The 9,891-nt window shown below is 57.8% G+C and overlaps 1 gene segment (V, D, J or C); it reads right to left on the reverse strand.

Annotated features, from left to right (window-relative positions):
* Positions 1-4,112: 4,112 nt before the first annotated feature.
* LOC142821245 (Ig heavy chain V region 3-like) lies at positions 4,113-5,977 on the reverse strand. The segment is given in 2 exon segments: positions 4,113-5,748; positions 5,840-5,977. Coding segments are annotated over 2 exon segments (528 nt in total).
* Positions 5,978-9,891: the final 3,914 nt, after the last annotated feature.

A 9,891-nucleotide genomic window follows, 5' to 3' on the forward strand; every position in this document is an offset into this window, starting at 1 on the left:
ATCTCAGTCCCTTTGTTCATGGGTCTTCTCTCCCCATGACACTCTGAGGCCTTGCTCTTGGGCGGGGGCCTTTGGCTAAGCAGCAGGGGCAGCCAGAAGCCAGGAAATGTTTAGCCATCTCCCACACCAACTTCCTGGAAATAAGGAACTTTGGGCTGGGAAAAAGGTGTTTTCTATGAGAAGTGAGCTCATTTCGATGTCTCCCCTACCATTGTAAGAGCAGGTACCTGTCATCTCCCTCATTGTTTGCTGTGTGAAGAGACTTCATTTCCATGTCTCCTCTAACATTGCAAGAGCAGGTGCTTAGGGCTTCTCTTAGACTAGTGACAAAAGAAGTTGGAGGGACTTCAAATACCTTCAGAAGCGGCCCATTGAGAGCTCCGGGTGGGTAAATTCGGATTTCTCTTCCAGTAGGCGTGGAAGTGCTGAGGGAAGTGGGGGATGGCTTTACTATGGGGTGTGAAGGTTTTGTCTCGGACAATTTGAAAAGCTTCTTTCAAGGTGGGTGCCATGGCTTAGCTGGCTAAAGCGCCTGTTTTGTAAATAGGAGATCCTGGATTCAACTCCCAGTGGTTCCTGGTGGCTTTTGCTCCCATTGTCTAAATGCCCCTCTGGGAAACAAAAGAGCCCTCCGCTGCTAATTGTTTAAGCAGACAAAATCGCGCCCTGCTGGAGCATTCGGGGACCTGATGGCTGAGATCGAATAAACTTGGATTTACCCCCTAGCCCCGGTCAGTGTAAGTCCAGGGGCATCAACCCCCCCATTTGTATATGGAAACCGCTTTCCATTTTGTGCCAGGCCCCTGCTGTGCTCTGTGCCACGGTGAGTCTCTCTGGCGCAGCACTAGGGGGCGCTGTCTGCAGCTGTCAGCGAATGGAGCTGCAGGGAGACCTGGTTCCTGGCGCTGTCCGCAGATCGTGACTCAGCCCTGAAGAGAGATGGGCCGTAGCTTATCTCCCCTCCGTACGGATACACCCGCCTCGCCCACTCCAGCCCCTTCCCGGGGGCATGCCTTATCCAGTTCCACATGTAAAATTAATAAAAGAAAGTTCTTCTTCACACAGCCCATAGTCAACCTGTGGAACTCCTTGCCAGAGGAGGCTGTGAAGGCTAGGACTATAATAGAGTTTAAAGAGAAGCTAGATAATTTCATGGAGGTTAGGTCCATAAAAGGCTTTTAGCCAGGGGATAAAATGGTGTCCTTGGCCTCTGTTTGTCAGAGGCTGGAGAGGGATGGCAGGAGACAAATCGAGTGATCATTATCTTCAGTCCACCTTCTCTGGGGCACCTGGTGCTGGCCACTGTCGGCAGGCAGGATACTGGGTGGATGGACCTTTGGTCTGACCCAGTACGGCTGTTCTTATGTTCTTATGTACTGGTAGCTCTTGGAGCCTGGGACAGGGGATCCTGACTGGCATGGCCAAAAGCCTATCAAGAGCAGCACTTCAGCTGCCCCTTCGCCCCCTGCTGCACATCCCCTGCCCTTTGCCTTGGAGATGCCTCCCCCTCCAGAGTCTCCTACTTGCTGGGCAGGGCAGGGCAGGGAGAGCAGCGGGTGCTCTTTCAGCACAACAAGCAGAAAGTTTCTGTCCCTGCGTTATGCTCCGCACTGTTGAAAAGCCGCTTCCCCTTTTTGTACCAGTCTCTGTGTTCGCTGTGTCACTGTGTCTCCCGGAGCAGTAATAGGTGGCGGTGTCCGCAGCTGTCAGCGAGCGCAGCTGCAGCGAGACCTGGTTCCTGGAGGTGTCCGGTGAGATGGTCACTCGGCCCTGCAGCGCGCTGGGGTACTGAGTGTGCCATCCAGTAGATCTGTAGTAAATGCGCCCCGCCCATTCCAGCCCTTTCCCCGCGGGCTGCCGAGCCCAGTCCCAGGCAACTCCGGTGTTGGAAACTGAGTCTCCGGAGATGGTGCAAGTGACGGTCAGGGACTCCCCGGGCTTCGCCGCTCCCGGGCCCGTTTCCTTCAGCGTCACTTGGGAGAGGACCCCTGGGAGGGAAACACGGAAATGACGCAGTGAGCCAGGCCCTGTCACCTGGGACCATGAAAATTAAATACCTGGAATCCCACACAAGGGAATGAGGCGCCCAACTCCCTCAGAACTACATTGGGATCCGGGCACCTCATCCCCTTGGGCTGCCCGAACAGCTCTTGTTCTACCTGAGGGATCCTTCCTGTCCCCCAATAGCCACGTACCTGAAGGCTCCTCCAGCAGGAAGAGGAAAATCAGCAGCAGGTTCATCTTCAGTGAAGGTGCAAACTGTGCCCAGCAGTCAGGGCCGGGCAGGTCTGTGTCTGGGGGGAGACTGAGGCTCCTCCGGTCAGAGGGTGAATTTAACCAGGACCGGGCGAGGCAGGGATTTGCATGCCGGGTTCCCAGCGTGACTATAAATGAAGAAAGGGGGCGAGCTCTGTCTACAGGTGGGGGCCTCTCCCTAGGACGCTTCCTTCCCCCTCCCCCATCCCTACGCGCAGACAGTGAATTCAACTGTGAAACTGCCCAAGGTGTTTGGCAGCCCAAACTGAATGTCAATAAATCACTTTGTGCCATTTAATATTCTCAGAGGAAAACAAATATTCGTTTAAATTCTCGGCCACATGTCAGCGCAGAGCGGGGCCTTCTCGGGAAAGAAGGAAAATGTGGGGAAGAGAAACTGCCCCCTTCTCCTGCGGCTTTGGTGGGGATTTCACACAAAATCCCTGGAATTCAGAGCCCAAGCGGCAGCAGATATCGGTGGGCTCGGGACTTTAACTCTCTGATCCCATCTCTTCAATGCTGCTCCGTGTCCGGCAGAGAGTGACCTTCCTGTGAGCCAGAGCCCAGCTGTCCTGTGCAGCCAGACACGTGCCTAGGGGATAAAGGCTTCGTACCATCCCGCTGGGGGCCATTGGCTGGGGGGTTTGTCTCTGCTGCCTTCAGCAGACAGCAAGTGTCCGTGACTGTCCCTGCTCCCCGCCCCTTCCATCCCCAGTCGGTGTCTGCTCTACCAGCCCCCGGGAGCAATGGCCCCGGCTCACATGCCAGGCAGTATCGGGCCGGCTCTAGGCACCAGCAAATCAAGCAGGTGCCTGGAGCGGCACATTTCCAGGGGCAGCATTTCCAGGTAAGCAGCCGCCCCCGGCAGTGCCCCTGGGACTGAATTTCCAGCTTTCCCCCATCAACACGTCCTTGTAAAACTCCATATTCTGGTGCTTCAGAGGCATCCCCATGGGCTGACAGAGAAAAGTTTGTTGGTTTTGTTGTCTCGGGCATAGTCGAGGATCCGGAGCCGCTTTTGCCCGTCCAGATGGATGACTTCGGGGCTGGGGGCGGAGGAGCCCACGTGCGCCCACTTGACGGAGTCCAGCCTCTGCCCGGGCCACACGGCTCTCAGGGACTGCAGGGGGAACATGCGGTTGGAGTCGCACACGCAGACCGGGGATCGTCAGGCGGTGGCTCCTGGCCAGGGCTGCCTGCCTCCTCCGCCCTGCCCATCCGCAGCACCTTCCTCCGGGTGCACAGAAAATCCAGGAGCCAGAGCGTCAGCGCGGGGAGCAGGAAGCGGGGCAGCGGGAGGAAGCAGGCAGCGCCTGGGCGAGCAGCTGCAAGGTGTGAACGCCGAGGGAGTGGAGCATCGGGAGGGCTGCTGGGCTCTGGCTCTCGCGCCTCCCACACACGCCCGCCTGCCGGCCTCCTTGCAGCTCAGCTGAGCTCCCGCTTCTCTTTAGGCCCATTTTATAGTCAGGGATTTCAATGAAAAGTGACTCCAGCTCCGGCCGGACCCGCCCCCTTGGCACTGGAGCCTGGGGGTTACCTGCCCCTCCCCGCCAGTGAGCTAACAATGCTCAGCTGCAAGGGACGTGCCACGGCGCAGGGAGCCAGGACCCGGCCGGGCTCCAGAGGCAGAGAGCAGGCCCCACACCCGGCCCGGGACAGGGCAGCACTGAGGGGGGCCCGCAGCGCACGTGTGGGGGCAGCGGGAGTGGTTGCCAGAGGCGCTGCCAGGAGACAAGACCTGGCTGCCTGGAAGCAGGGCCAGTAGCTCCCTGCCATTGAGCGCTAGTTTTGAAGCGTTGTCTCTGTCCTGCCCCCTCCCCATTTCGGCACCCAGATGGCACACGGGGGCTCTGCCTTGTCCGAGCTAGAGGCCTGGCCCTGGAAGGGGACGTCGCCGGCAGTCGCGTTTGGTTCCAGGGCGTTTAGCTCTTGCTCGGTCTCGATGAGCCGCGAACCAGCGCCTTGGCTGGGGTCGATTGCAAACGGCCTTGCTGGGCTGCAGCCGCCGGGGGGGGGGGTCTGTCCGGGGGAAGGGCCGGGGGCGCTGCCAGCTTAGTGACCGCTGCTGCCTCTCGCTCCCAGACCTGCTGACAGTGTGAAATCAGCGAGAGGGGAGCGAGACAAGGAACCGATTCCTCGCCACTAGGGGTCGCTGTTGTCCGAAAGCGGAAAGGTCCCCGCTCTGCTGCGAGCGGCGAAGGGAGCGACCTTCCCTCCCCCTTCTCGGAGCCGAGGCCGCCTCTCCGATCGGAATCTCACAGAACCCCCGTCGGCTCCTCAGTCCGCCGCAGGGAGCAGGAGCCTCGAGTTCACCTGGACCAAGTGTCGGTTCACACTGACAAGCTGCTGACACTGATGGAATAGAATAATATGATGAATTAATAGCTGTGTGCTGAGGGAAGAAATACTTGGCCAGATTTCCAGCCGGTACAAACCAGGGCAGTTTAGCCCGAGCCCGTGGAATTGTGCGTATTTCTGCAGGCTGGGAATCTCGGCCATTGTGCGTAGCGCGGTAACTAGCTCTGGCCCCTCAGTGCGGGGCCATGTGTGTTACCCGTAGGTTACTCCTGTAGCATTTTGAAGCCACAGGATGAGATCAGGCCTCCGTGATCTCAGCGGCCACAGACACCCCTAAGGCAATGAAGGCCGCTGTCCTTGGGATGCGCATGCTCAGAACCCATCAGACACCAACGGGAAGGGGGTGTCCGAATTCTCTGCGAGACTTGCAATGTGCCACGGCAGGCGGGTGCCAGACACACGAGTGTGCGGAACGTAGCTGCGAAACAAGGACACTGCTGGTTAGTGCGTGAAACGTGCTGAGTAGGCAGCAGCTCTGGTGCTAGGCTAGCTTTTCATCTCCGTTCCCCGGGCGCTAAGGGAGTGATGGGAAAGTGTTTGCGCTCCAGGCATGGCTCCCACACCCGGCTGGTGAAGGGCGCTCAGAGTGCAGTTGTTTGCATGTCGCTAGGCGCCTAGGTCAGAGATTTAGCTCCTTGAAAAACTGATAGAACTAGCACACGAAAGAGTTAATCCGTGACGTCAGAACCTTCCATCCTGATGGGCCTTCGCTCCCTTGTGCTCCATTCACGACTGTTTGGCGCGTGTCTCTGCTGCCCCCGTGCGGCGGACGCGGGACGTTCTGCAGCTCTGGTTTGTGCACGAGCAGCTGCCGGGTTCGTGTCACTGTGTCTCTCGCACAGTAATAGCGGGCGGTGTCCTCGGGCTTCAGGCCGGTCATTTGCAGGTGCAGCAGGTTGTTGGGATTGTCCCTGGAGATGGTGAATCGCCCTTTCACTGCATCAGCATAGCTGGGACCAGACCCGTCACTGTAAATAAACGCGACCCACTCCAACCCCTTTCCGGGAGCCTGGCGGACCCAGTTCATATTGTAGCTGCTGAAGGTGAAGCCGGAGGCTTTGCAGGAGAGGCGCAGAGAGTCTCCGGGCTTCTTCACATCCCCTCCGGACTCCACCAGCTCCTGGGACCGGGCACCTGCGAATAAAGACCGGTTATAAATATTGGTATCAACACAAGGGAGTTTAATATTCTCGCACTGCTACCGTTATTCCAAAGAAGAAAATACCTTCGAAAGCCGCTAAAGCCAAAATTCCAATTAGCCAAAACTTCATTGTCCCTGGTGCTGTATTGTTTGGTCACTGCACAGACTCAGGCAGCTGCTAATTGTCTGTGCGGGTGCAGCCTGGGCAGAGGGAGGAACAGATTTAAGCAGGACACTCAGTCCCTCATTTGCATACTCCGCCTTATAAGAGACACGCACTTTCCTTCTGCCAGCGATATGACTGACTCGCTGAACGGTTCCAGGAGCAGGAGTCAGACCTCTTCAGCCTGGGTGTGTGTACAGCCCCCGACATAGGGTGCAGGGATCCTCCTGACACGTCTGTATTTTTAGGGCCGTGGCTGGGTTGATTTAGTTGGGATTGGTCCTGCCTAGAGCAGGGGGCTGGACTTGATGAGCTTCTGAGGTCTCTTCCAGCTCTATGGTTCTATGATTCTGTTGTAGATCTTGGAGCTTCTGACAGGGGATCCTGACTGGTTTGACCAAGAGGCTGTCAAGTGCGGGCGCTTCAGCTGCCCCTCCCCACACTGCTGCACATTTCCTGCCCTTTTCCTTGGAGCTGCCTCCCCCTGGGGAGTCTCCTGGTTGCCATGCAGATGACAGGGGAAGGGGAGGAGGGGTTGCTGATGTCTGGGTGCCCCCTCCCACACTCTATTCTATCTCCACAGAATGGAAGGGGGGCACAACAGGGTTTGGGATGGAGTGTGTTGGGTGCTTTTGAGAGTGATGCTGAGCCAGGTCAGGGGTGAGCCTGCTTTAGCCCCACTGCACCACCACCCTGGAGCCAACTGAGGTAAACAGTGTCCAGCTGGAGCCAACTCCAAACACCTGCCCCAGTCATGAGCCTCCTCCTGTACCCCAAGCCCGTGGCCCAGCCTTGAGACCCCTGGACCCAAACCCCCTTACAGACTTTGTACCCTGAACCGCCTCCTGCACCCAAACTCCCTGCCCCAGGCTTAGCTCAGAGCCCCTCTCAAATTCTAAATCCCTTATCCCAAGACTAGATCTTGTGCCACAGCCCTGTGCTCCTGCCTGGTGAAAAGAAGGGAGGATGGAAGGAGAGAGGGAGAATGGAGTGAGCAAAGAGAAGGGGCACACAGGAGGCGGAGCAGAGGTATTTGGGTTTGAGGTAGATCCTGCATTTAAGTTCAAAAAGTGATCTTGGGCTTAAAAACGTTGGAGACCCCTAGATTTAGGGGCATGAATCCTACAGCCAATATGCTTCCTCATACAGGGACTTCTCAGGTGAGAAAGAAAGAAAGAAAGAAAGAAAGAAAGAAAGAAAGAAAGAAAGAAAGAAAGAAAGAAAGAAAGACCTTCTCTGAATGTGGTGGGGAGAGAGGCCGGGCGCTAAATACGAGGCTGTAGGTTCCATGGGGAGCCCGGCGTTCTAAGAAGGCACCTCAGCCCTTTGTGTGACTCGAACCCCCAGCACGCTCCAGGGCACCGACACCGCCAGGGCTGCCATCCGCAACATGGGGCTGGGTCCGCTGCTCTCAGTCTGAGCTGTTTGTGGATCTGCTGCCCTCTTGTGGGGAATGGGGAAAGGAGGATTCCTCAACCCCAGTTTTTGTCTGACCACCAGCAGGTTTTGTGTCACTGTGCATCTCTCGCACAGGTAGGTGTGACGGCGCGTTGGGGGTCCCCCTCTCCTGCACCCCGAAATGGCACAAACAGACTCCACCAGCAAGTGGAATTGAGGGTGGTTTATTGCTCCTCCAGGATACAGCATAGCACAGATGTAATCCGGTTACAGGAACTGGGGCTAAGAGGCCTCAGTGCCCCCTTTGAGATGGGGGGATCCCAGCCCCCTCCCCAGTTCCTTCTCCCCTGCTTTCCAGCCAGGAACCAACTCTCCTCTTCCAGCCCTGCCCCCCAGCCAGGGCAGCATTCCACCTTCCTTTGTTCCTCTCCATGGGGGGTGGCTGGTCAGACAGGTTGAGACACCCTTTGCATAATGACTCATGGCCTGTCCTTCTGGGCCTGGGTACCAACTGCAGCCAGTGGGGGTTACCCCAGAGCCAGCAGTGTAGAAACCAGTGTACGTCACAGGTAGGCTATGTCTACACTGGCAGGTTCTTGCTCAGCAAGGCCATTTTTGTGCAAGAATCAGCAGAGTGCCTACACTGCCCTCCACTGCCCTCCCTCTGTTGGGCAAGATGATTTACAATATGGCGGGGTAAGAGAGGGCTTCTTGCCCAAGAGCTACACTCTTTTCTAACAGGTGTGAGCTCTCTTGCACAAGAGGGCAGTGTGGATGCCCTGTAGGGCTATGACTGCACTGCAGAGTTCTTGCCCAAGAACATCTTGCACAAGGGTTCTCGTGCAAGAAGTCTTGCTCAAGAACATGTCCACACTGCGCACTCTACATCTTCTTGTGGAGGAGCAAGTGGGCAGTGTGGATGCCCTGAGGATTATTGCGCAAGAACAGCCATTCTTGTGCATGAAGCGGCAAGTGTAGACATCTGTGTGTCTCACAGTAATAGCGGGCAGTGTCCTCGGGCTTCAGGCAGGTGAGTTGTAGGTACAGGAGGTTGCTGGAATTGTCCTTGGAGATGGTGACTCGGCCTTTCAGGGAGTCTGCATAGTCCCTGGTGTTCCCATCCGTGCTAACAGAGGAAACACATCCCGGGCGCATCTTCCCTACAGGTGGGTCAGCAGAGGAACAACGCGAGTCGCCAGCGTCGCTGTTATTTATTCATAAACGTACCGCTCCCACCAATAACTGACAGCGCTTCCCCGAGTGGGCGAAGCTCAACATGCAGAAAGGGAAACTGAGGCTCAGAGACGTGACTTGCCGGAGTTCACTCGGCGGCCGGACTCTCTGCCCAGCCTCTTCCGCTCCCATTGGCCACCTCTGCAGAGGTTACAAGGTGCGAATTCTCCCTTCCCGCAATTCCAGAGTCACCCTGGAGATATCAGGCCCCGCCCCTCAGACATTTATGACGTCACTTAGCTCGGCCCGCCCGCAGGCTATTGCAGCGGTCCCTAGGCCAAGTTTCTAGGGGAGGGCGGGGCCATTGGAATCTCTCCGGGAGGGGCTGGTGCGCAGGGCGAGGCGGAGCGGGGTGGCGGAGGAGAGGCAGGAAGGAGACAGAAAGCGGCTCCCACGCGATAAGATACAGCCCCAAACTCCCCCTCCCCCGCCTTCAATGACACTCACCGCCCATCCCCCGCATCAGGCACCAGCTCAGTGCAAAGTATCCGGGCCCCCATTGCGAGCAATCCCGCTTTAGCTTCCCCTGGGGGACAGAGAGTCTCACCCGCCCTATTCCCCTGCCAAAGGCTCCCCAAGGCCAGGGAGAAGGGGGGGTCACGCTCCCTCGGACCCCGGGATGCTCCTCAGGGACATGAGGTCAACTCATTGCTCCCATCGATCCCCGCATCCTCAGGATCCCACCGCGCAGGAATGGGAACGGGCCCGGCCGATGCTGCCCCCTAAGGCCGAGTGTAAAGCAGAGCGCGCGAGCGTGTCTCACCACGGGCGGGCCCTGCACGCGGGGAGAGAGGTGCCGGTTTAAATCTCTCGCTCTGCCGGGCCAGGCTGCCCACGTGTGCACATCGAGGGGACGCTCCAGCGCCCAGTCTGTGGCGGGGACGGGGACGGGGACGGGGACGGGGACGGGGACGGGGGGGGCGAGCGCGCTTCCCCGGGACACCCGCTCTGCGAAAGAGACCAGCCTGCACCGAGACTGAGCAATGAGAAGTCGCTTGTTCACCAGGGTTAGCCCCCGCTGCCCTTATGTTTACCAACCGGTGGGAGCGACCCTGCCCATTCCGGGGGAGTTGGAGCGAAGTATGGGGTGTGGGGGCAACTTGGAGGGCCACATGCAGGGCGGCATTTGACTGTTCCTGCCCTGCAGACATTGTTCTAATCCAGACACTGTTGGAACAGAGCGATGTTCCTCTGGGAGTCCAAGGCTCATCCCAGGCTCGTGTGTGGCCCGATTCGTGTTAACACAATCTCTGTCACCTCATCTCTCTGGGGCCGGGCAATGCGGGGTCCCCTTTTCAGATGGCTGCTCGGCAGCTAAACCTTGGGGATGCCCCAACGGGAA

This window comes from Pelodiscus sinensis, chromosome 30, assembly GCF_052426305.1.
Source record: "Pelodiscus sinensis isolate ZL-2025 chromosome 30, ASM5242630v1, whole genome shotgun sequence".
Classification (NCBI taxonomy): Eukaryota; Metazoa; Chordata; order Testudines; family Trionychidae; genus Pelodiscus; species Pelodiscus sinensis.